This window comes from Phyllostomus hastatus, unplaced genomic scaffold (assembly GCF_019186645.2).
Source record: "Phyllostomus hastatus isolate PE091 unplaced genomic scaffold, TTU_PhHast_1.1 phas_contig_38, whole genome shotgun sequence".
Classification (NCBI taxonomy): Eukaryota; Metazoa; Chordata; class Mammalia; order Chiroptera; family Phyllostomidae; genus Phyllostomus; species Phyllostomus hastatus.
The window spans coordinates 4371250-4398061 of NW_025333869.1; the positions used below are offsets into that span (position 1 = coordinate 4371250).

The 26812-nt window shown below is 38.1% G+C and overlaps 1 protein-coding gene across 3 annotated transcripts in view; it reads right to left on the reverse strand.

Annotated features, from left to right (window-relative positions):
• Nucleotides 1-222: 222 nt before the first annotated feature.
• The window catches only part of ZNF239 (zinc finger protein 239), a 47181-nt gene continuing 20591 nt past the window's right edge, over nucleotides 223-26812 (reverse strand). The window contains exons 4-6 of one of the 3 annotated variants that reach the window (XM_045842440.1): nucleotides 4346-4415; nucleotides 3914-4018; nucleotides 223-2129 (exon numbers count right to left, since the gene is read on the reverse strand). In XM_045842440.1, the coding sequence (XP_045698396.1) occupies nucleotides 682-1899 (1218 nt within the window). In that variant the 5' untranslated portion in view covers nucleotides 1900-2129; nucleotides 3914-4018; nucleotides 4346-4415 and the 3' untranslated portion in view covers nucleotides 223-681. The remainder of the gene's footprint in view (nucleotides 2130-3913; nucleotides 4019-4345; nucleotides 4416-26812) is intronic. The other 2 variants (XM_045842442.1, XM_045842441.1) reach the window with 2 other exon arrangements.

Here is a 26812-nt window from a genome sequence, read left to right on the forward strand (position 1 = left end):
TGGAAGAACCCCAGTAAACTAGTAGCATCCATGAAAAAGAACTACAGTACTTATGTTCCTGAGCTGCTGTTTTGTGAGGAGGAGGGTTCAACATCCTATAAAATGGTACGTGGGGTGTATTACAGAAGTAGTTCTTCTCCAACTTCTTGTGAGACTGTTGTACATTTTTGCAATAAACACAACAAATTTCTATGCCCATTATATCTCCAACCACCCCCTGGCTTAAAACCAACATATTATGAAATTATAGTTTATTTGGGGCTACTTAGGGCTGGAAAGAAATGTGAAAAACACAAGGCACATATTTTGAAGAGAAATCAGTGTTCCATTTTCTCAGAGATTGTGAACAAAGGAAAACATGTTATGCTTAGATAAAATGTAAAGTTCTTGCTTTGTAAATGCTGGGTAGGGAATATAGTTCCAATAACACTGGTTGAACTGTAGAGTACAGATCTTTTCACTCTACCTGTCTAAGGAACTAGAAAAAGCAGTTCATTGTACAGCATAACAAAAGTTCTTGGCACTTATATACTTTAAGTGAATGATTCCTTTTCAGTGAGGGAACATCTTAATAACATATTTTAATAACTTATTGTCTCTCTCCTTCATAGAATATATAGGGAAGAGTGATGTTAAAAATACTTAAGTCTTTAGAATGTGACTATGTAATTAAAGAGTTCTTTAACAGGGATCTTTCCTGTGAACCCGCTGGTGAATGTGGAGGTTGGAGCTCTGGCTGAAGCCCTTCCCACACTTGCTGCACTCATAGGGCTTTTCTCCGGTATGTACTCTTTGGTGGATGAGGAGTTTGGAACTCTGGCTAAATCCCTTCCCACACTTGCCACAGTGATATGGCTTCTCCCCAGTGTGGACTCTGAGATGGATGCGGAGATCTGAGCTCTGGCTGAAACCCTTCCCACACTCATAGCACTGGTAAGGCTTCTCCCCTGTGTGTATGCAATGATGAATGTGAAGGTTTGAACTTTGACTGAAACCCTTCCCACACTCTCCACATTTGTAGGGCCTTTCTCCTGTGTGGACTCGCTGATGGATATACAGGTTAGAGCGCTGACTGAAGCTCATTCCACACTCCCCACACTGATAGGGCTTCTCACCCGTGTGTACTCGCTGGTGGATATGCAGTTTGGAGCCCTGACTAAAGCCCTTCCCACACTTGTCACATTTATAAGGTTTCTCGCCTGTATGGATTGCGTGATGGATGAGCAGACTTGAACTCCTTGTGAAGCCCTTCTCACACTTGTCACACTTATAAGGTTTCTCATCAGTGTGGATTGCTTGATGGATGAGGAGACTTGAGCTCCTTGCAAAACTCTTCCCACACTGTTCACATTTGTAGGGCTTTTCTTCTGTGTGGTCTCTCTGATGAAGTAGTGGTTCTGAGCTCTCACTGTAGTCCTTACCATACCAACTGCATTGGTATTGTTTCTCTGCAATGTGGATATTCTTACATGGAGGACTCTCTGTGCTGATTTTAGGTGTTTTGCCAGAGTCATAATGGTTACAGGGATGCTCCTCTGCATGAGCTCTCTGATCACTGACCACTTGGGATTCCCAACCACAAATGTTATCACAGTTGCCATCTAAAGGATCCAAGGATTCTTTCAATAGGTTATTCTGGCAAATTACTTCCCCACTGAACAATGGCGAGGCCAGTTCTATTACATCAGACACAAGTTTAACATGAAGGGTCTCTGAACAATGGTCTATGGGAGGAGGGCTTTTTCCTCCTAACACTTTTCTCTTAGTGCTTTCTCTATTTACAAACAGACTTTTGCTCTTCTGAGAATCTTGGGGCTCATTCTTATAAAATGTCACTGAGGATTCCAGTGTGGCCATTTGGCTTGGAACTTTCAAAGACAAATATTCTTCACTTTCCATGTTTTTGAAATCATCACTTTGAAGGGTCAAAACACTGCTTGTATTTCAGGAACTGTGAGAAGATGCTTATCCCCAAAATATCTAGTTCAAGATTTCTGTACACTTCTTGAAGACTCTCCAGTTATTGTACTGGTCATCTCTTCAAATCAACCAGCAGGAAAGCTCTTTATGTAGTAGATCCCTAAACACTTTCTCTTGAAGAGTCTTCACAGAATTTTCATTCAAGTCTCCTAGAAAACAAAGAAAATTCAGTGACAAAAACAAAGGATAGATTTCAAGATTTCAGAACTGAAGTGCCTAAGTCATGAAGACTTAGTAATTTGGAAAAAGTTCAGTTTTGTTCTTACAGACATGTCCTTTGGTTAAATGTCAAAGAAGGCTTTACACAAAACAGAAATATTTTCTCTGCTTTTAAGCATTGTCAATAAAAGTGTTCCTCCCCTATCTCTGCAGTAGGCTACATATCTCACATCCTTGCTACAAATTACATTTTTTTCACTTTACTTCATTTTAAGCAAATTTGCATATCATTGGTAATCCACTTTAATAGATGCTAGGGATACAAGAAAGAAAACAATCTTTTTACTTAACAAGCTAGTGCCTACTGGGAAGAAAGACAAATATATCATCAATGATAACACCATACCAGTGCTGTAGAAGATGCAGGCACAACCAGGCATGCAAGCAGAGTAAGGGCATTAGACCCAAGCCTGGGGGCATATGTAAGGAAAACAAAAAGGGAAAATATAACATGTTCAAGATAACTATAAACAACTTCTTGTCAAGGATATAAAGTAGGTAACAGTGGTAAAAAGTGTGCCTTGGAGAGGAAGGCAGGAGCCAAAACAAAGGTCTTGGTGTGTACTACTAAGGATTTAGGGCTAAAATCCTCAGGGGTTTAAAGCTATTGAAGGAGTTCAATTGGGAATGAAACAATTGAAAATGAGCAAGACTACGTAGAGAGACAATTGCTGTAGCAAAACAGGAGAAAAATGGTAAGGATGATGGTTATGGAGAGAGGGGACAGAGGCATTTTAAACAATGTGGTAACTAAACAAAGAAAGGAAAGGAAACACCAAGCACAACCTACAGTTCCTTGCTTTAGTGATTAGGCTTGGGGATACTATGTAATAAAATAGGGAATGCAAAAGGAAAAGGCTGGAGTGGAGAAGAAGGACAGATGACAAACTCTATATCTAATGTTTAATTTGTGGTGCTGGTGGAATCTTCTTACAATGTTCAGTAAGCAATGAAATATATGGGTCTGGAATTTCTGAAAGAGAATTGTGCTAAAAATACAGATTTTAGACTTACTAGGATATACATGTTGGTCAAAACAAAGTGCATATCCTAATATTACACTGAAATGACAAAAAGAAATCTGTAAAAGTCTTGGAAAAAAGTGGGATTGTCACTACCAGAATAAAAATGTCAAGGAACTCCTAAATGATAATGAACAGATGGATTAGAAATGATGGAGAAACTAGAAAAAAATACTGCACAGTTCAAATCATGTACAGGAAGACTTCTGCAGGACTGAAAGATCTTCTCAAGAAGTCCTAGAAAGTCAAAAAATTCCAATTCCAAACTCAGAATCAACATTTTAAAATAAGAGAGGTTTATCCTGGAAGCTGTTTTATTAATTCATGTTAGTCCTTTCTGATGGCTAGACTAGCTGTTGCCATTAGCAGCACCACTTTCCCAACCACCCTTTTCCCAACAAAAAATGAAATACTGGGTAGTTAACAGAAATAGGCCCCCGCAAAATCTGAATAACAAAATAAATAATCTGTTAAAGAAAAGACTCCCAATAATATTAGTTGAGCTGAAAAGAGAAGAAGTTGAGGTAATGCTAAACCTGCATAATGAGAGGGTTGATTAAGTTACAAAAAGAGAAAATTGACTCTATATATGCCTAGGACAAAGCCTCAAGGTAACCCATGAAGTGAGATTTTTGACAAGGGAAATATAACAGAGCTAGAGGTCAAATTATGGCATGCTCCAGATAACTTACTTGTCTGAAAAGGCACCCACAAAAAAAGAGTATACATCTACCATCAGGATTCTTATTATATCCATTCCAAGCCCAGCCATTAGAGGTGTCTCTTATAAATATAACCTGCATGCAATAAAGAGGGTTGTGTGTCAGCTGAGGATGTACATTCCAGTATAATACTGTGAACATAAGACTTCTGGGAACAAATGAGACAATAAAAAAATGTAAGCAGATAAAAAAGTAGAATCTAAGTTCCATAGAGAGTGGCATAAACTCAAGAAATAGTGAACAGAGGAAACAGAATTTAAAAGGTACATAATTAGAGAAATCTGACAGGATATCACACATGAAAACAAGACAAGACATGAACATGTTATGAAAAACAGATAATCAGAATTCTTCTTAATTAAAAGATTGAAAAACATGATAATCATAATAATGAAGACTTACCATATCCATTTGAAGCACTCAGGCAGTAGTTGTACAATCTTATGTGAGAGGAACTCTCAGGACACTCATTCTACATACAAGGAAACCAAGGTTTTAATGGTTAGGTAACTAAGTGTCAGGCAGTCTGATTCTGAGGCCTGTAATCCAGAAGGGCTAAATAGCAAAATGAATACACGACTGAGATAGAAGATGAAGAGATTCTCCTATAATGCAGAATAAAAGGACAGATGGATGGAAAGATAAAAATAAACACAAATTTTGTAGGAGTTCTAGGAATATAGACAAGATAGAATGAAGGGAAAGAAACTATCATGAAACAACAGAAAAAAAAAACCTCCCACAAATTAAACACTTCTTTGTACTGAAGATTCAGAGCCCACTGAATGCTAAAAATGTAATTATGAAACCTCAAGACTTCAAGCAAAAAAGAAATCCCAGAAAATGCTGAAAGTATCCAAACAGTATACTTAACCAATCAATCACTTCAGTAGGAGGAATAAATAGATACATTTGCAGACAAGGAAGGATTTAAACAATTACTAAAATAATTACTCAGAAATGTACCATAGCAAAAAATATATTTTAAATTACCTCAAATACAAGAAATGAGAATGAGCGAAGAAGTCAGTAAAACAGAACATTAAGTTGAATCAATTGTTGATAAATAATTAACCAAATTATTCAAAACCCTATAAAACAATACAGAATTAACCCCCTCTATATAAAACATTTTAGAAAATAAGTATTAGGTTTAGAAATGAAAAAAAGGAATTGTAATACTAGTATAGTATACTACTTGACTGCAGGGAATAAAAATTATGAATTCAAAGCAATGTAAGCATTAATCACCCACATGAGTCTGACATCAATTCTTGGGAAGATGGGCATTTTGGGAAAGTAATGTAAAAGAGCTAAATCATCACATGTAAGGGTGGAAGAAAGTCAATAGCAAATGTCAAATATTGACAAACTGGAAAATAATAGTATATCATAATATAGTAAATTCAAAATAAAACTATACTGAGGTACAAATTTGTACCTGTTACACTGGCAAAACCCCAAAGCCTGAAGACATACACTGCTTGTGATTGTAAACTGGTATCACCTCCCAACAAGGACATTTTAACAATTACTGATCAAAATCACAATTGCATGCACTCAGCATTACAGTTTCAAGTTTCATCCTTTAGCTTTCCAGGAACAGTTCTGAGTTGCATAAAGTTCACTCTTTGTAGATGGTCAGTGATAGCAATCAACGAGAGCATGGGTACAGTGGAGTTAGGGATATAACATAAATTTTTCACTGTGCACCTTTTCATTTTTGCAGTGCAACTTTTAAAATTTAAAAACATTTAGTACAACTGGGACAACTGTAATAGCATAAACAATGAAATTGAAAAAATAAAAACATTTAGTATACTTAGAAATGTCACTTTTCTTTCCTACTCATGCATAATTTATTTTCTACCTTTCTCCAAAATCCTCAGTGTACTTTTCTTTAAAGCTTTATTTAGGTGTAATTGACAAGTGACATTGAGCACCTTTTTATGCTTTTTTTAAATTCTTTTTTAAAAAAGTAGTAACTGCATGAGCACATTATTTGGAAACATGGATTGAAACTGAGCAGCTCAGAGCAGCCATTCTCTGTGGCATGACAGCAGCAGACCAGGGAGACTGGTTTTTATGTTAAGCCTTTCCATACAATTTGCTTTACCTGGTGAATGTATTAGTTTGTTAATGCAATTTAAAAGTAATGGCAATGCCCTGGCTGGTGTGGCTCAGTGGATTGAGCACTGGCCTGGGAGCCAGAAGTTGCTGGTTCAGTTCCCTATTAGGTCACATGCCTTGGTTGCAGGCCTGGTCCCTATATGGGGGTGAACAGGAGGCAACCAATTGATGTTTCTCTCCCTGTCTTTTGCCTTCTCTTCCCCTCTCTCTGAAAAAAAAAGTAATCTAAAAGAATAGAAATATATACTAAGAGTAAAAGAATGTGGAATGGAACAGTTAAATCATGAGGTGGGTCAAAATTATTAAATGGTCAAAGGTCATTGCTTCAACATTCTTGTTGTAACATACTTGGGAACAACTGCAGAAATGACAGGGCTATGCAACAAGAAAACTAAAGTACTGAGGAATAAACCTAACCAAGGAAGTAAAAGACCTGTACTCAGACAACTATACAACACTGAAGAAGGAAATTAAGGAAGATACCAATAAATGGAAGCATTTACCATGTTCATGGATTGGAAGAATTAATATCATCAAAATGTCCATACTATCCAAAGCAATTTATAGATTAAATGCAATCCCTATTAAAATATAATGACATAGTTTACAGATGTAGAATAAATATTTCAAAAATTTATATGGAACCATAAACACCCTAAATAGCCTCAGCAATTTTGAGAAAAAAAAGAGCAAAGTAGGAGGCATCAGAATAGCTGATAAGAAACTATATTACAAGGCCACAGTAGTCAAAATAGTCTAGTACTGGCATAAAAACACACACATAGATGAATGGAACAGAACAGAGAGCCCAGAAATAAACCAAAGTCTCTATGGTCAGATAATATTTGACATAGTGGGCACAAGCATAAAATGGAATAAAAATAGCCTCTTCAACAAATGGTGTTGGGAGAGCTGAACAGCTACACACAAAAAAAATGAAACTTGATCACCAACTTACACCATACACAAAAATAAATTCAAGGTGGATAAAAGACTTATATAAGTTGTAACACCATAAAAGTCCTAAAGGAGAACATAGGCAGGAAAATCTCAGACATTCCACACAGCAGTATTTTCACCAATATGTCCCCTAGAGCAAGGGACATAAAGGAAAGAATAAACAAATGGGATTTCAGCAAGATAAAAAGCTTCTGCATGGCTAAAGAAAACAGCATTAAAATGAAAAGAGAATCAACCATATGGGAAAATTTATTTACCAATGATACCTCGGACAGGAGTTTGATCTCCAAAATACATAAAGAATTTACACAACTCCACACCAGGAAGACAAACTAATTAAAAAATGGGCAGAGGATCTGGACAGACATTTCTCCAAGGAGGACATACAGAGGGCCAGAGACATATGAAAGGATGCTCAGCATCTCTAGCCATCAGAGAGATGCAAATTAAAACCACAATGTGATACCACTTAACACCAGTGAGAATGGCCACCATAAACAAATCAATAAACAACAAGTGCTAGTGAGGCTGTGGACAAAAGGGAACCCTAGTGCACTGTTGGTGGGAATGCAGACTGGTGCAGCCACTGTGGAAAACAGTATGGCATTTCCTCAGAAAACTAAAAATCCAACTGCCTTTTGACCCAGCAATTCCACTGCTCAGATTATACCCTACAAGCCCTGAAACACCAATGAAAAAGAACCTATGCACCCCGATATTCATAGCAGCACAATTTATAATAGACAAGTGTTGGAGGCAACCTAAGTGCCCATTGGTAAATGAATGGATCAAAAAACTATGGCACATTTAGACAAGGGAATTCTGCAGCAGAAAGAAAGAAGGAGCTCCTACCCTTTGCAACAGCATGGACAGAACTGGAGAGCATTATGCTAAGCAAAGTAAGCCAGATGGTGAAAGAAAAATACCACAGGATCTCACCTGTAAGTGGAACCTAATCAACAAAACAAATAAGCAAGCAAAATATAACCAGAGACATTGAAATAAAGAACAAACTGATAATAACCAGAGGGGAGGGGTGAAGGAATAATGGGGAAGAAAATGGGAAGGGTCATCAAGAAACATTTTTAAAGGACACAGGAACAATGCAAAGGAGGGTAGGATCGAGGGTGGGAGGTGGGGATGGGTAGGGTGGTGGAGGAGTAGTGGTGGGGAAATGGAGACAAATGTACTTGAACAACAATAAAAAATAAAGAAATAAAAGAAATGGCAGGGCTATGAAAATCAGTGGGCAGGGACTGTATTAATTGTAGATTTTATAAGCAGTAATAAAACTTTGTGATATTAGTTTTTGAAAATATTGTTAAGAATAAACCCTGATCAGTGTGGCTCAGGTCATTGGGCATCATTTTGCAGAGGAAAAGGTCACTGGTTTGATTCTTGGTCTGGGCACATGCCTGGGTTGACAGTTTGGTCCCTAGGTGGGGTACGGGTAAGAGGCAACCGACTGATGTTTCTATCTCAAATGAATATTTCTACCCCTCGCTTTCTCTCTCCCTTCTCCACTCTCTAAAAAGAAATAAAATCTTTTTTAAAAATTGTATTGTTATTCAATACAGTTGTCTGCCTTTTACCCTCACCACTCCCCTCCCTGACCACAGCCATCCCCATTTCTCTCCCCGGATTCTACCACACCTTGGTTTTGCCCATGTGTCCTTTATAGTTGTTCCTGAAAACCCTTTTGCCCCCATTATTCCTTTGCCCCTCCTCTCTGGTTACTATTAGCTTGTTCTTTATTTCAATGTCTCTGGTTATATTTTGCTTGCTTGTTTGTTTTGTTGATTAGGTTCCACTCAAAAGTGAGATCATATGGTATTTGTCTTTCAACACCTGACTTATTTCACTTAGCACACAGTTGTTCCTTGGCAAACACAAGGCCCATGGGCCAAATCCAGACCTTCTTGTTTTTTCTGGCCTGGCACCTTGTCTCTACCTGGCAGCAGTGACCAGCTCTCGCTTAACTGTTAAGGAGTAGTTATATTTATACAGTCCTATAATTATATTCAGCCCCTTGAAAGCAACTGTGAGGCTGATGTGGCCCCAGGTGAAAATGAGTTTGATACCTCTGACTAAGCTCAATGCTCTCCAGTTCCATGCATGCTGTTGCAAAGGGTAGGATCTCCTTATTTCTTTCTGCTGCATAGTATCCCATCGTGTAGATGTACTATAGTTTTTTGATACATTGATTTACTGATGGTAATGAATGAAATCTTAAAGAAAAAAAAGAATGAGAATGTAACATTGGAAGAAAATGAGGGAATAATGAGAATAAAGGTCCTTTTACAGGCAATTAATTGACATAACATAGACCTCTAAGATACTGCACAAAACAGACAGTTGAAAAATACATCCAGTATAAGCTCATAAAATTTTCATGTGAATATTTATAATATACACACATATGAGTAGAAAAAACAGGATGAATAATTATTGGGGATTTCATTTTGTAATATACTTGTTCTCTGAAATTTGAGATTTAAAAAAAAATCTTGTGTAAAAAACATTGCACAAGGGAGAGGAAGATGGCGGCCTTACTGTAGGCAGCGTTTTTCTCGGCTTCTGTGAAGAGGGGGGAGACTCGCGGATCGGTGGGGAGGCAGAGGAAGTTGGCTGGGTTGCCGAATCACTTTTGAAAGCAGGACATCAGAAATTATTGCACTCACTGGAAAACCAGACGATCTCAAAAAAGAGTAGGGGGAAGCTGTGACCACCAGGATACATGAAGGAGATTGCACCACTGAAACACACAAAAATTCTACCACAGAAGTTCACACCATAAATACAGGGAACCAGAACAGTTCAAATTAACAAACAAGAAGAACAAAGAAGAAACCCACGAACAATGAGAAAACAAAGAAACAACCCCCCAACTGAAGGGAAACGAGGAAGCCTCAGGAAAAACGCTAAATGAAATAGAGGCAACCCAACTATCAGATAGTGAGTTCAAAACAATGATTACCAGGAAGTTCAATGAACTCACAATGAGCTTTCAGAAATTAGAGGGAAACTACATCAATCTCACTGAAAACTATATAAACATGAAAAAGGAAATAGAAACTCTCAACAAAGGTCAAGAGGAAATGAAGAATACAATTTCTGAACTGAAGAACACTGTAGAAGGAATGAAAAGCAGGATCGATGAAGCAGAAGATCGGATTAGCGAGCTGGAGGACAAAGTAGAAAGCAGCATCCAGAAAGAGAAAGAAAAGGAAAAGAGGCTCAGAAAGAATGAGGAGGGATTAAGAGAAATGCAAGACAATATGAAATGTAATAATATCTGTATAATAGGGATACCAGAAGGTGAAGAAGAAGAGCAAGGGATCGAAAACCTAGTTGAACAAGTAATGAAGGAGAACTTCCCTAATTTGACGAGAGAAAAAAGTCACACAAATCCAGGAAACACAGAGAGTCCCAATCAAGAGGAACCCAAAGAGACCCACCCCAAGGCACATCATAATTAAAATGACAAAATTTCAAGACAAAGAGAGAATCTTAAAGGCAGCAAGGGAGAAGAAGGAAATAACATACAAGGGAGCCCCAATAAGGCTAACAGCTGACTTCTCAATGGAAACACTTCAAGCCAGAAGAGAATGGCAAGAAATACTTCAGGTAATGAGAACCAGAGGTCTGCAACCAAGGCTACTATATCCAGCAAGGCTCTCGATCAAGATTGAAGGCCAAATAAGAAGCTTCCCAGACAAAAGAAGTCTAAAAGAATACACCTCGACCAAACCAGCTCTGCAAGAGATTCTAAAAGGACTGCTTTAAGGAGGAGAGAAGAAAGAGAGAGAGAGAGAGAGAGAGAGAAACACACATACATAAAAGACGATGAATAAGTACCTATCAATAATAACCTTAAACGTAAATGGATTAAATGCTCCAATCAAAAGACATAGAATAGCTGATTGGATAAGAAAAAATGACCCACATATCTGCTGTCTACAAGAGACCCACCTCAGGATAAAAAGACCTACACAGGCTGAAAGTGAAGGGCTGGAAACAAATCTTCCAAGCAAATGGTCAGGGAAAAAAAAGCTGGGGGTAGCAATACTCATATCAGACAAAATAGACTTCCAAAAAAGGTCCATAAAGAGAGACCCAGAAGGTCACTTCATAATACTCAAGGGAAGAATCCATCAAGAAGACATAAATATTGTAAATATATATGCACCCAACATAGGAGCACCCGAAATACATAAAGAAAATCTTAGAGGACTTCAAGAAAGATATGGACAGCAACACAATTATAGTGGGAGATTTTAACACCCTACTATCAAAAATGGACAGATCTTCTAAACAAAATATCAACAAAGATATTGTGGCATTGAACAATACCCTTGATGAAATGGATTTTACTGATATATACCGAGCCCTCCATCCAAAAGAAGCTAAATATACATTCTTTTCAAATGTGCATGGAACATTCTCAAAGATAGACCACATGATAGGACACAAAACAAGCCTCAAGAATATCAAGAAAATTGAAATCATACTAAGCATTTTCTCAGACCACAAGGGACTGAAGCTAGAAACCAACCCGAAGGGAAAAAAACCAAAAACACTCAAAATCATGGAGATTAAATAGCATGCTATTAAACAATGAATGGGTCAAGAATGATATTAGGGAAGAAATCAAAAGGTTTCTGGAAACAAATGAAAACGAACTCACTACAACCCAAAACTTATGGGACACAGCCAAGGCAGTCCTGAGAGGGAAGTTCATAGCGATACAGGCCCACCTAAAAAGGTTAGAAACTTTCCAAACAAACAACCTAACCCTACGTCTACAAGAACTCGAGGAACAACAACAAAGACAGCCCAGAGCAAGCAGAAGGAAGGAAATAACCAAGATCAGAGCAGAATTAAATGATATAGAGACTAAAAGCACAATTCTAAGGATCAATGAATCCAAGAGCTGGTTCTTTGAAAAGATAAACAAAATCAACAAGCCTTTAAGCAGACTCATCAAGAAAAAAAAGAGAAGACCCAAATAAACACAATCAGAAATGAAAGAGGAGAGATTACAACAGATATCACAGAAATACAAAGGATTGTAAGAAATTACTACGAAGAACTGTATGCCAAAAAAATTTGAAAACCTAGATGAAATGGACAACTTTCTAGAAAAATATAATCTTCCAAAACTCAATGAAAAAGAAGCAGAAAGTCTGAACAGACCAATAACAACAAAAGAAATTGAAGCAGTAATCAAAAACTCCCAACACACAAAAGCCCGGGACCAGGTGGTTTCACAGGAGAATTCTACAAAGCATTTAAGGAAGAGCTAACCCCTATCCTTCACAGACTATTCCAAAAAATCCAAAAAGATGGGATTCTCCCAAACTCTTTTTATGAGGCCAACATCATCCTAATTCCAAAACCAAATAAAGACACAACAAAGAAAGAAAACTTCAGGCCAATATCACTGATGAACATTGACGCTAAAATCCTCAACAAAATACTGGCAAACCACATCCAACAATACATTAAAAAGATTATACACCATGACCAAGTGGGATTCATTCCAGGGATGCAAGGATGGTTCAATATTCGCAAGTCAGTAAATGTAATACATCACATAAACAAAAGCAAAGACAAAAATCACATGATCATATCTCTAAATGTTCCTCTCTCTAAAATTAAATATATAAAATCCTAAAACAAACAAACAAAGAGACAGCTAAAATGGTGAGACAAACTACAAACAAAAGAAAAGGTGAAATCCCCAGAAAAAGAGCTAAATGAAATTGAAGCAAGCAAATTATCAGATATAAATTCAGAGTAATGGTTATAAGGATGATCAAGGGACTTAATGAGAATTATACCAGCATAAGAAAGAACATAAAAGCTATGAATAAGAACCAGATGGAAATGAAGAATACAATATCTGAAATACTGTAGAAGGAATGAGAAGCAGGCAAGATGAAACAGAGGATAGATAAGGTGTGGAAAAAAACATCTAGTCAGAGCAAGAAAATGAAAAAAAGACTTAAAAAAATGAGAATAACCTAAGAGAGTTTTGGAACAACATGAAATATAACAATATTCACATCATAGGGATGCCAGAAGAGGAAGAAATGGACCAAAAGATAAAGAGCTTGTTTGACAAAATAATGACAGAAAACTTCCCTAATTTGGTAAGGGAAAAAGTCACAGAGTTTCAGAAAGCACAGAGTCTCAGTGAAGATGAACCCAAAGAGGCTGACACTGACACACATCAAAATTAAAATGGCAAAGTTTAAAGACAAAGATAATATTAAAGGCAGCAAGAGAGAAACAGCTAGTTACCTACAAGGCAGTTACAATAAGGCTGATTTCTCAACAGAAACACTATAAAACAGAAGGGATTGGCTTGAAATATTCCAAGTAATGAAAAGCAAGGAACTGCAACCAAGACTACTCTATCCAGCTAGGCTCTCATTTAAAATGAATAGTGAAATAGCTTCTGAAAAAAAAAAGGCTAAAAAAGTACATTTCCACCAAACTAGCATGGCAAGAGATGCTAAAGGCACTGCTTTAAGAAGAAGAAATAAAAAGACAAAGGAACACAGGTACAAAAGAAACAGAATGGCAATGAGTAAGTACCTATTAATAATAACCTTAAATATAAATGGGTTAAATGCTCCAATGAAAAGACATTGAGTAGGTGAATAGAAAACACAACCAGCATATATTCTGTCTACAGGAGACCCACATCAGAACAAAAGATTTACACAGGCCGAAAGTGAAAGGATAGAGAAAAATATTCCATGCAAATGGAGGCAAAAGAACAACTTGGGTAAAAATACTTCTACCTGAAAAAATAAACTTCAAAACAAAGACCATAACAAGAGGCAGAAAACACCACTACATAACTTTTTCAAAGAGTCAATCCAACAAAAGGATATAACCCTAGTAAACATATTTACCTGATATAGGAGCACCTAAACATTTAAAGAAAATCTTCGAGGACTTTAGAAAGAGATGGACAGCAGTAAGTCATTGTAGGTGATTTTAAAACTCCACTGCCAACAATAAACAGATCCTCCAGACTAAAAAATCAAGAAGGATATAGTGGCATTAAATGACACATTAGATCAAATGGACTTAATGAATATTTACCAAACATTTCACCACGAAGAATATACATTTATCTCAAAAGCACATGGAACATTCTCAAATAGACAACATTGTAGGACACAAAATAAGCCTTAACAAGTTAAAAAAATTGATGTCATATCAATCATTTTCTCAGATGACAATGGCTTAAAACTAGAAATAAATATCAAGAAAAAACTCGGAAACATTCAAATACATGGAGGCTAAATAACATGTTATTAAATGACTGGGTTAACAATGAGATCAAGGAAGAAATCAAAATATACCTGGAAAGAAAGAAAACTGAACACAAAGAACTAAAAATTCATGGGACAGAGCAAAAGCAATCCTGAGAGGGAAGTTACAAGAATATAGGCCTACCTAAAAAATATAGAAATATCTCAAATAAACAACCTAACTAACCTTACACCAAAAAGAACCAGAACAAAAACAAATGAAACCCAGAACCAGTAGAAGGAAGGAAATAAGATCAGAGCAGAAATAAATGACATAGAGACTAAAAACACTATTCAAAAGATCAATGAATCCATGAGCTGGTTTTCTGAAAGGATAAACAAAATTGACCAGCTTTTAATGAGATTCATCAAGAAAAAGAGAGAGAGGACCCAAATAAATACAATTAGAAATGAAAGAGGAGAAGTAACAACAGATACCACAGAAATACAAAGGATTATAAGAAATTACTATGAACAACTATATGCTAAGAAATTGGACACCTTGGGTGAAAGGGATAAATTTCTAGAAACAAGCAGTTTTCCAAAATGAAATCAGGAAGAAGTAGAAAACCTGAAGAGAGTGATAACAACTAGTGAAATCAAAACAGTAATAAAAAAACTCACAGCATACAAAAATCTTGGACTGTACAGCCTCATAGGTGAATTTTACTAATCAAAGGAGAACTAACACCTATCCTTCCCAAACTATTCCAAAAAGTTCAAGATGAGGGAAGACTTCCAAACTCTTTTTAAGAGGCCAATATTTTCCTAATTCCAAAATCAGGTAAAGACACAACAAATAATGAAAATTGCAGGCCTATCTCTCTGAACAAAGATGCTAAAATCCTCAATAAAGTATTATCAAAAAGGATAGAGCAATATATTAAAAAGATCATACCCATAATCAAGTGGGATTTATTCAAGGGATGCAAGGATGCATCCCTTGCAAGCTAATCAATAAATGTGATACATCATATCAACATAATGAGAGACAAAAGTCAACGACCATATCTATAGATTCAGAAAAAGCATTTGAAAAATCCAGCACCATTTATAATGAAAACACTCAGCAAAGTGGGGCTAGAGGGACATACCTCACATAATAAAGGCCATATATGAAATACCTACTGCCAACATCATTTTCAATGGGCAAAAACTATAACTGTTTCCCTTAAGATCAGGAACAAGACATGGGTGTCCACTTCCACCACTTTTACTCAACATTGTATTAGAAGTCTTAGCCACAGCAATCAGACAAGAATAAGAAATAAAAGGTATCCAAGTTGGAAAAGAGGAGGTAAACCTGTCATTATTTACAGACGACATGACACTGTACAAAGAAAACTGTATAGGCTCCACCAAAAAACTACTTGACCTGAAAATGAATTTGGGAAAGTAGTGGGATACAAAGTCACTATTGAGAAATGAATGACATATTTATATACCGATAATGAAGTATCAAAAAGAAAAACTAAGAAAATAATCCCATTTACTGTTGCAATAAAAAATAAAGTACATAGGAATAAACTTAACCAACGAGGTAAATGACCTGTACCTGAGAAACTACAGGAAACCAAGTAAAAAAAAATGAGGAACATTAAATAAGTATATACCATGTTGAGGGACTGGAAAAATTAACATCATTAAAATGCCCATACTACCCAAAGAAATCTATAGATTCAAGGAAATTAAGATACCAATGGCTTGTTTCACAGATCAAAAACAAATACTCTAAACATTTATAAGGAACCCCCCCCAAAAAACCCCTGAATAGCCCCAGCAATCTTGAGAAAAAATAACAAAGTTGGAGGAATCACAATACTTGAATACTTGATATCAAACTATATTACAAGACCACTGTAATCAAAACTGTCTGGTGCTGGCATAAGAACAAACACATAGATTAACAGAATAGAACAGAGAGCCCAGAAATAAACCCATGTCTCTACGGTCAATTAATATTCAACAAAAGGGGCAGAAGCATACAATGAAATAGAGACAGTCTCTTCAAAAAATGGTGTTGGGACAACTGGACTGGTACATACAAGAAAAATAAAACTAGACTACCATCTTACACTATTCATCAGAATAAACTCAAAATGGGAAAAAGACTTAAATATAAGTCATGATACTATAAAAATCCTAGAGGTAAACACATACCTTAAAATTTCACATATCTCCCATAGCAGAATTTTTGCCAATATTATCTCCTAAGACAAGAGAAATAAAAGAAAAAAAAACAAATGGGACTACATCAAATTAAAAGGCTTCTGCACAGCTACAGAAACTATCATCAAAATGAAAAAAGAACCAATTATATGGCAGAACATATTTGCCAATGATACATCTGACAAATGTTTAATCTCTAAAATATACAAAGAACTTCTACTACTCAATACCAGGAAGACAAACAATCCAATCAAAGAATGGGCAAAGGACTTGAATAGACACTTCTCCAAGGAGGACACACAGATGGCCCACAGATGTATGGAAAAATGGTCAAGATCACTAGCCATCAGAGAAATGCAAATTAAAACCATATTGAGATATCACCTCACATTTGCCAAAATGGCTGTCATTAATGCATCAAAAAACAGTAAGTGCTGGCAAGGATGTGGAGAAAAGGAAACCTCAGTGTACTGTTGATGGGACTGCAGACTGGTTTAGCCACTGAAAAATAGTATAAATTTCCTTACAAAACTAAAAATGGAAGTGCCTTTTGACCAGTGATTCCACTGTTGGAGTATACCCAAAGAATCTCAAAACACCAATTCAAAAATAATTTATAAACCCCATATTCATAGCATCACTATTTACAATAGCCAAGATTTGGAAATTGCCTAAATGCCATCAGTAGATGAGTGGATAAAAGAACTGTGGTACAGGAAGATGGCCACTGAGTAGGTGGAAGCTGAGCCCACTTGCTTGTGCCACCAGAATGGATTTTCAGCTGATCTTCTGACAAGTGACCTGAATAATCAATGGAATCTCAGCTGATATGAATTTTTCAAACCCAGGAATACAGAGGATGCTTTGCACCGTCCTGTAAGAGATTTTATAAGTACAGGAGGAAATAATCTGTGTGAAGTGTCTGCAGAAGGAGAGATCAGTCAGAAAATGCAGTTAGTGATCCCTCCCCTCCTGGAGTAGGATCTGGTCACACAGAGGGAAACCACCAACCCTAATTGGGAGAGACTTGGGAGGATATACAAAGCCCGTGAGACTAAGGCCATATAAAATATACAGTGAGCAGCACATCCATAGCTGCAGCACATTCTGGGAAAGTTCCAGAGAGAAACTCTATCTAAAACTGTTGGATGCACTGACATGCTGTGGTCAGTCCTGCCAGAGAGACTTTGTACTTTTCGGGAATGCGGAACATGGAGACAACCAGCCCAGGGCTTGGTGCTGCAGTGAGGGGGCCACATAGAAACCCTTTTAAAGACACTAAAGGGACCCTGTGTTTACTCCCGTGTATGCACACAACAGCTTTGCCAACAAAAAAACCACAGTGAAAGCTCAGTTTGGTCCCACTGAGTCCAGCTGCACAGGAAGAACAAAAAGCGTCACACTGATGGGACTGTGGGACCCAACCCAGCATAGCCGTTGAGCAGGGAACTGAAGAATGGACAGTGCAGGCTTGAATATCCTACAAGAGCAGCAGGCTGAGGACTGGATGGCCAGGAAAAATGCCTGGGATTCTTTGCAGCCAGGCAGGTGTCCTCACAGGCAAGCAGGCATGCCCTATCCTGACCTGAGGTATTGCAGGCTCTGTAGGTCAGTGAGGCCAGGCTCAGGAAGCCCTGCTTGGTGCATATCCACAGGGGAAAAAAAGAGAAGATCTGATAATCTCTCTGAAAGGGCCCTTTCTGAACTTCTATCAGACACTACGAGATACATTGGTTCCTCAGGCCCTGATTCCCTAAACCAGAAGAGCAGAAAGATTAGAGACAGGTGCAACAAGGTGTGTTTGGAATACTCCCAGCCTCAGCTGTTAGACATAGGTGCTATCAGCATCAGGTAGGAAAAAGCAGCCCTTTGAAACACACAGGCCCCTCACAGGAAACAGACAGCTAATTCACCAGAAACCATACATTATAGGAAAAAATCTGGGACAAGATTTGTAGTGAGGGGACTGGAAAACACTCCCACCATCTTCCCTGAGACTGAACAGTGCTCCCAGGGGGCGACCCAGGGATTCCACCCTCCCAGTTGCTCCAGAGGTGCCCTGTGGATGGAAAGAAGTAAGTTGTATTGGCAGTGCTCTTGGACATTACACAAAGTACTCATTGGCCTTGTGCTGATGTAAAGCTGGCAGAGCAGAACACTGGGAACCAAGCCAAGGCTGAAAGAGATAGCCACAGACTGTGGATCACTCGTAGTCTCAAACAGGTTGTGTAGTGCTAGACTAGGACACCATCTGACAGTACCAGGGGTGGATCCAGAAGCAGAAGACAGTGGCAAACACTAGACTCTGCTGAGACAAATTCTGCCAAGGTCTTGTGTTTTATTTGTGTTATTTCTTCTCCTGCATAACTTTTTAACACTTTTTCTTTTTTCCCCTGTTTGTTTCTATTATTTCACTATTTTTTTCATTCTGGTTTATTTCCAATCTCATATTTTACTTCTCCTTTCACTTCCTCCATTTTACCTTATTACCTTATTCCTTCCTCTTCTTATTTTTGTTTTAAATTCTATTTTTTTCTTTTTCTGTCTTGAGCCTATTCTGCACTGTTACCATTTCTCTTCTCTCCAGTCTCTAAAAACCATTTTTCTTATCATTAGTCATCTCACATTCTCTTTCCTATTCTTATAATATCCTTATTCTCTCTCCACCTTCATTAATCTTTGCTACTTGGTTGTTGATATGGTAGTTGTTATTGCATTCATTCAATTTTATTCCTAGATGTTCACTGTTTTTGTATTTCAAACTTCAAATTGTACTGTATCCCTTTACTACTCAATTTTGCCTTCCTCTTGACTTTTCCTTTTTATTCATTTTAAACTTTACCTTTCCCCACTCTTAGACTGGTTTTCATTCCTCACTCTTAGTACTCCTTCTCTCTCTATCCTTTCAATATCACTCTTCTTTCCTTTAGACACCTCATAAGCTTTTCTTCTTTCTTCATTCCTTCTTATTCCTTTACCAACTGTATTAGTCTTTGCTCATCTGGCATTGATATTGCAGTGGTGGATGTTTCTCTTCAACTTTATTCCTATTTTTGACTATTTTTTAAAATTCTTTTTCAGTATTATACTCTTACCCTTTCTCATTCCATTTTGCCCTCTTCCCTCTTTTTTAATTTACTATGTAAATTTCATTTTCTTTCTTTCTTTGCTGTTTCTATTCATACTCTGATAATTTCTCCTCCCTCTAACCACTCAATATCATTTTCCTTTCTGTTAGTCATCTCATATTCGTCTTTCCTTTCTTATAATAGTCTTAATCTCTTCCATCATTATTAAAACTTACCCATTCATTGTTGATAGTGTGGTTGTGAGTGGGTGTTATTTTTGCAGGTGTGGATTTTGTTTCCTGGATTGTTTTGTTTTGTTCTGGCAGCACCTGTTTAACAGCATACAACATGTGGTGGGCAGTGTGAACCCGTCAGCCAGCAGCTAGGGGCAAGAACCCACCAAAAAACAACCCAACAACAACCAAAACCCAATTACAATAAGAGAGCCTACCCGTAGGGAAAATGGAGTCAGTCAGTCAGGCTCCCTCACCTGGATATCTGGGCGACTGGCTTGGCAATGTTCATGTGGCCTTCAGTAAAGGCTCACATGTGTGGAATGAAACTGTTATATAACTAGAAGGTTAGTATTGGTACCTTGCTGGCTTTGTGTGAACTTAGTATATAAGGGAGACAGGACTTCCCGTGGTGTGACTCGCAGCATGTGTGGATCACCCCACCCCAGAACAAAGGCATGTCAGACATCCCAATGGCTCTGCGAATCTTCTTATGTCTGCCCAAATCCCATGTGACCCTTCCTGGCCTTGGATGGCTGCAGGACACCACCTCCTAGAACATCCAGCTCAGGAGACCAAGGAGACTGCACCACTGAGTCCTACAGGACTCCTACCACAGAAAGCCACTCCACGAAGACTGGGAGCCAAAGCAGATTAATTTAATATGCAGAAACAAACAAGAATCACCTAAATGGGGAGACAAAAAACAACTCCCAAACAAAAGGAAAGGAATCCTCAGAAAGAATGCCAAATGAAACTGAGGAAAGCAATGTATCAGACATAGAGTTAAAAAAATGCTTATGAGGATACTCAAGGCGCTAAGTGAGAACTACAAAGAAGTCTATGCAAGCTATAAGGAACTTACTGGCAACTACATCAGCATAGAAAGGACATAAAAAATATAAATAAGAGCCAGGAGGAAATGAAAAATATAATATCTGAAATAAATAATACAGTATAAGGAATTAAAAGAGGGCATGGTGAGGCAGAGTATCAAATCAATGAGTGGGAGGACAAAGTAGAAAAAAACACCCAGATAGAAAAACAAAATGAAAAATAGACTCAAAAACAATGAAGACAGTTTACAGGAATTGCAGGAATAACATGAAATGTAATATTTGTATCATAGGAATACCAGCAGGAGAAGAAAAGGAGGAAGGAATAGAAAACTTGTTTGAAAAAGTAATGGCAGAAAACATCCCTAACTTGATGAGAGAAAAAGTCATGCAAGTCCAGGAAGCACAGAGGGGGTCCCATCAAGATGAACCCAAAGAGACCCACTCCAACTGTAATTAATTACATTGGCAAACTTTAAACACAAGGAGATAATGTTAAAGGCAGCAAGGAGGAAACAGCTAGTAACATACAAGGTAGCTCCAATAAAGCCATTGGCTGATTTCTCAACAGAAAGTACAAGCCAAAAGGGAATGGCAAGAAATATTCCCAATAAGGAAAAGCAAAGGTCTGCAACCAACACTACTCTATCCAGCAAGGCTCCCAGTTAAAATGGAAGGCAAAATATGAAGGTGAAATAAGCAGACAAAAAAGGCTAAAAGAGTACATCTCCACCAAGCTACTATAAGATGCAAAACAGATTGCTTTAAGAAGGTGAAAAAAAGCAATGAATAAGTTACTATCAATAACCTTACATACAAATGGATAAAATGCTCCAATCAAAAGATATAGGGTAGCTGCTTGGGGAAGATGGCAGCGAGGTAGGTGGGAGCAGAGCCCACTTTCCCTGCACACAGTTGGAACCTAGCTGATTTCTTGAGGAACAGAGTGAACAGCCAACAGTATCACAGCATATATGAAGGTTGGAGGCCAAAACTGTAGAAGGCATTGAAAAACAGATGATAAGGAGATTGCTTTGGGATGGTAAGGTCCCTGGGTCCAGCGTGGGTCAAGCATGGGACCTGCGCTGGGACCAGAGCTGCTGCAGTCCACAGCCTGGCACCTGCCGGGCCTGCCACAGGATCCATGGAAGAGAGTCAAATCAACAGCGCCCTCCCATGCCAAACAGGGAAGGTAGAGTGACACCAGGATGGAAGTGGATGCATGAAGTCGCTGGGTAGAATAAAGACAAGTGACAGACACACAGGGGCGCTGTTCACCCACTAGGACTGTAGACATCTGCTAGGTCATTACCAGAGAAATTGGAGAGCCAGGTGATACATAGACAATGGAGAAGAGTTAGGCCGTGTTGGACTGTGACCTGGATAGCCTCTGGTCTGGTTGGAAAGTTGGGCTGTGTGAAAGGATTGGTGCTTGTTAGGAGAGGCAGGCTTGAATAGGAGGATTTTGTTCAAAAAAAGGCTCTTGGTGGCTGTTTAGGGAACTCTCCTGCAACCACTGCCCCTGCCAATCTGGCTGACCCCGCCACCACAACTGTGGTAGCCACAGCTTTGGCCATGCACATGCCCCTGCTGAGGCAGCCTCAGTAGTGGCACGACCCCCCTGCAGCAGAGCTAAGAGGAAGGACAAGTCGCAGGCCCCAGAGAAGAGCAGCAGGGCTCAGTGAGTTAGCAGTCCCCAGAAAGACTTAATTCAGTGGGGGAGCTAAACGAATCAGAAGAGATTTTCAGAGTGCCTAGCACCTAGAACAGCAAAGAGCAAGAAGGTGGGATATGAGGTGCCCCTGGTGAGTGCACCTCAAGGACAGCACAACTGGTGAATTGAAGGCACTAGCCTGGTGCAGATGAGCAGTGGGAGCCCAGCAGGAAACAGAGGAAGTGGGCTAGAGGCTGGGCAACTGTGAAGACTGTGACCCAGATCAAGCCCCAACCCTCACAAAACCATAGAAAGGGAGAAAAGCAAAGTGCGAACCCCCTCAGCCTGCTGCAGCCAGGAAGATCAGCAGAACTCACTTGGGTGGTTTAAAGTTACCAGGAGGCTTACCCCCCAACCCCCAAGTGGGACAATAAGACCTGGAGCTGTGAAAGGACCAGTGTCAGACCAAAAGAGGGCTCACAAGGCTAATCCCAACAACTTAGAAACTGGGACAAATTTCACTTTGCTATTACAGAGAACTTACATGTTTTGTTTATTTGTACTATTATTTCTTTTTCTTTATTTTTACTTCTTTTATTTTATTAGTATTTTTTAATCTTCTTTCTGTTTAGTTTTCTTCATTTTATTTGTTTAATTACATTGTTTCATTGGTTTTCCTTGTTCTCTCTTCCATAATGTATTTTAATTTTCCTTCTTTCACTTCACATATGTTCCAATAGCACATTACACTAAGTGTACTTCCAATTCTTGTTATACAGATCATATAGTTTCTATCATATGGTTGGTTTTCCATTATTATTGTAAATAACTGTTGTTCCATACAATTGTAAATACTATTCAGCACACTTTCCGGATCTTAGCCCATTTCTCTGCCTTCCAGAACTTTATTACTGCTGTAGTTAACTCCATTCTCTCACACACTACACCTATTTTCTACAATTTACTCTCACCATATCTCATAATCTGACCTCCCACAAGCTCTCTGTTTGGGTGATTAAACCTACTATCCTTCACTGCTCTAACGAGATTCTTATCTCTTTTCCACCCTTTATAAAAAGTGATTAGTTGGATGAAATATCATGGTTAACAATATACTTACCAAAAGGATCTCCTATCTTTTCTCTACAGGTTGGTACTTTAAATCCCATAGAATACACTGGTGTTGTCTCAATCCATTTTGCCTTTCCCCTCCAACTGATCACATAAAAGAGTAGGTGGGAGCTGTGAACACCAATATAGCTGATGGAAGGGAGAACCAAACAACAAAGGAACCACCAACAGATAATAATGGAAGAAGGTGAAAGAATGAGTGGAAGCCACACTAACCTCCACCTAGGACCAATTTGAAATTAAAAATAAAGAGTGGAGAAATTACTCAGGACAAACAACTGAACAATAGTGAGAGATTACCCTCATAACCTCAGAGAGACAGAAGAACCAGCTTCCACAAAACCTGTCAGCAACTGCACAACAGCATAAAAGACATAGTAAGCAGAGTGACCCTCAGTTAACCAGCTAGAAGGAAAGACACACCATGGAATGACCCAACAATAAAAACCCCAAAACATCCAGAGAGCCAACATAAATGACACCCTAAGACCAGCAAGTTCAGAAGGTCAAGGACAATGCAACACTGAATCTCACAGGTCTCCTACCATAGAATTTGACAGGAAAAACTCAGGGAGTCAGAACATATCCATTTAAGAAGCAGAGGCTAACAAGAAGACCAGAAGTCCTCACAAACAATGGAAGGACAAAGAAATGAACCCCTTATTGAAATAAAAGGAGGAAGCCTCAGAAAGAATGCTAAATGAAATAGAGGCAAGTCAACTATCAGATATTGAGTTCAAAGCAGTCGTTATAAGGAAGCTCAATGAACTCACAGAGAATGACCAAAAACTACAGGAAAACTATGATGAACTCACTGCAAACAATATTAACATAAAAAAGGAAATAGAAACTATCAGCAAGGGCCAAGAGGAAATGAAGAATACAATCTCTGAATTGAATAACAATAGGAGGAACCAAAAGCAGACTAGATGAAGCAAAGGATAGAATCAGTGAGCTAGAGGACAAGGTAGAAAAAAACTTCCAGAAAGATCAAGAAAAGGAAAAAAGAATGAACAAGTATAAAGGGAACTTCAGGACAATATGAAAACTAATATCTATATAATAAGGATAACAGAGGGAGAAGAAGAAGAGCAAGGGACAAAAAACCTGTTTGAAAAAATAATGTTGGAAAATTTCCCTCTTTTGATGAGAGAAAGAGTCACACAAATCCAGGAAACACAGAGAGTCCCATTCAAGGGCAACCCAAAGAGGCTCACTCTAAGACACATCATAATTAAAACAGCAAAATTGCAAGACAAAGAGAGAATCTTAAAGGCAGGAAGGGAGAAACAGGAAGTAATATATAAAGGAGCCACAATAAGACTAGCACCTGACTTCTCAATGGAAACACTCCAAGCCAGAAGGGAATGGCAAGAAATATTCGAAGTAATAAAAAACAAAGGCCTGCATATGATCTCAACCTCAACAGGAACCTAATCAACAAAACAAACAAACAAGCAAAATATAACCAAAGACACTGAAATTGAAAACAGGCTGACAGTGACCAGAGGGTAGGGGATTACAGGGGGAAAGGGTGAAGGCTTTGCAGGAACAATTATAAAGGACACATGGACAATAACAAGGGGGGTGTTAGAAATAGGGAGAGAGGTAGGGAGGGCTGTGGTTATAGGGAGAGGTGGGGGAAAAAGGCAGAAAACTGTAGTTGAACAACAGTTAAAGAAAGGCAAGCAAACAAACAAATAATAAATAAATAAACTTAAAAAAATGTCCATTATAGGAACAACTATAAAGGACACATGGACAAAACCAAGAAGGGGGTGTAAGCAAGGGAGGTAGGTGGGTTTGGCTGGGGTTGGGGGGATGGGTGGGGGAGTAAATACAGACAATTGTGATTGAACAACAATAAAATAATTTTAAAAAATGCCCATACTACCCAAGGCAATCTATAGATTCAAGGAAATTCCTATTAAAATACCAATGGCATATTTCACAGATGTAGAACAAATATTCTAAAAATTTATATGGAACTAAAAAAGACCCAGAATAGCCGCAGCCATCTGGAGAAAGAAGAACAAAGATGGAGATATCATAATACCAGCTATGAAACTATACTACGAAGCCACTGAAATCAAACAGCCTAGTTCTGGCATAAAAACAGGCATATAGATCAATGGAACATAATAGAGAGCCCAGAAATCAACCTACACTTGTATGGTAAATTAATATTTGACGATGGAGGCAAGAGCATACAATGGAGTAAAGACTGTATCTTCAATAAATGCTGTTATAAAAATTGGACAGGTATGTGAAAAATAGTTAACCTAGGTCACCACTTTACAGCATACGCAAGAATAACTGAAAATGGCTAACACACTTACTTATGTATAAGTCGTGTAACCACAAATATCCTAGAAGAAAACATAGGCAGTAAAATCTCAGACATTTCTCATTGCAATATTTTTGCCAGTATATCTCCTAGGGCATAGGAAAGAAAGAAAAAATAAAAAAAATAAGACTACATCAAATTAAAAAGCTTCTGCACAGCAAAAGAAAATATCAACAAAATGAAAAGGGAACCCACTGTACGGGAGAACATATTCACCAATGATACATCTGGTAAGTGTTTAATTTCTAAATACATAAAGAACTTATAGAACTCAACACCAGGAAGACAAATAGTACAATTCAAAAATGGAAAAAGGAACTGAATAGACACTTCTCCAGAAAGGACATCTAGATGACCCATAGACGTATGAAAAAAAATGCCCAATGTCACTAATCATCACAGAGATGCAAATTAAAACCACAATGATATATCATTTCATACTAGCCAGAATAGTACCATCAGTAAATCAACAAACAACAAATGTTGGCAACAATGTGGAGAAAAGGGAACCCTAGTATACTGCTGGTGGTAATGCAGACTGTTGCAGGCACTGTGAAAAACAGTGTAGAGTTTCCTCAAAAAATTAAAAATGGAACTGCCTTTTGACCCTGTGATCCCACTTCAGTGAACATGTCCTAAGAATCCAAAAACACCAATTTAAAAAAATATATGCACCCTTACATTCATATAAACATTGTTTACAATAGACAAGATCTGGAAATAGCCCAAGTTCTCATCAGTAGATGAGTTGATAAGAAAGTTGTGGTATACTTACACAATGGAATACTATGCTGTGGGGAACCAATCTGCCTGGCAATGGCAATTGTAGCTCAACCCTATTGAAAAACCAATAGGCTTGTTGTGGTACACAGGAGCCAAACCCACAGATAGGTTCTCCCGTGGGAAACCAGGCCTATGTTATAACTAGGCTGCTTTGTGACTTGCTCTTGCTAAAATTCCCTCACCCTGAGTTCAGGCAGCAAACGCTTACTGCAAAGTAACTTCCTGAA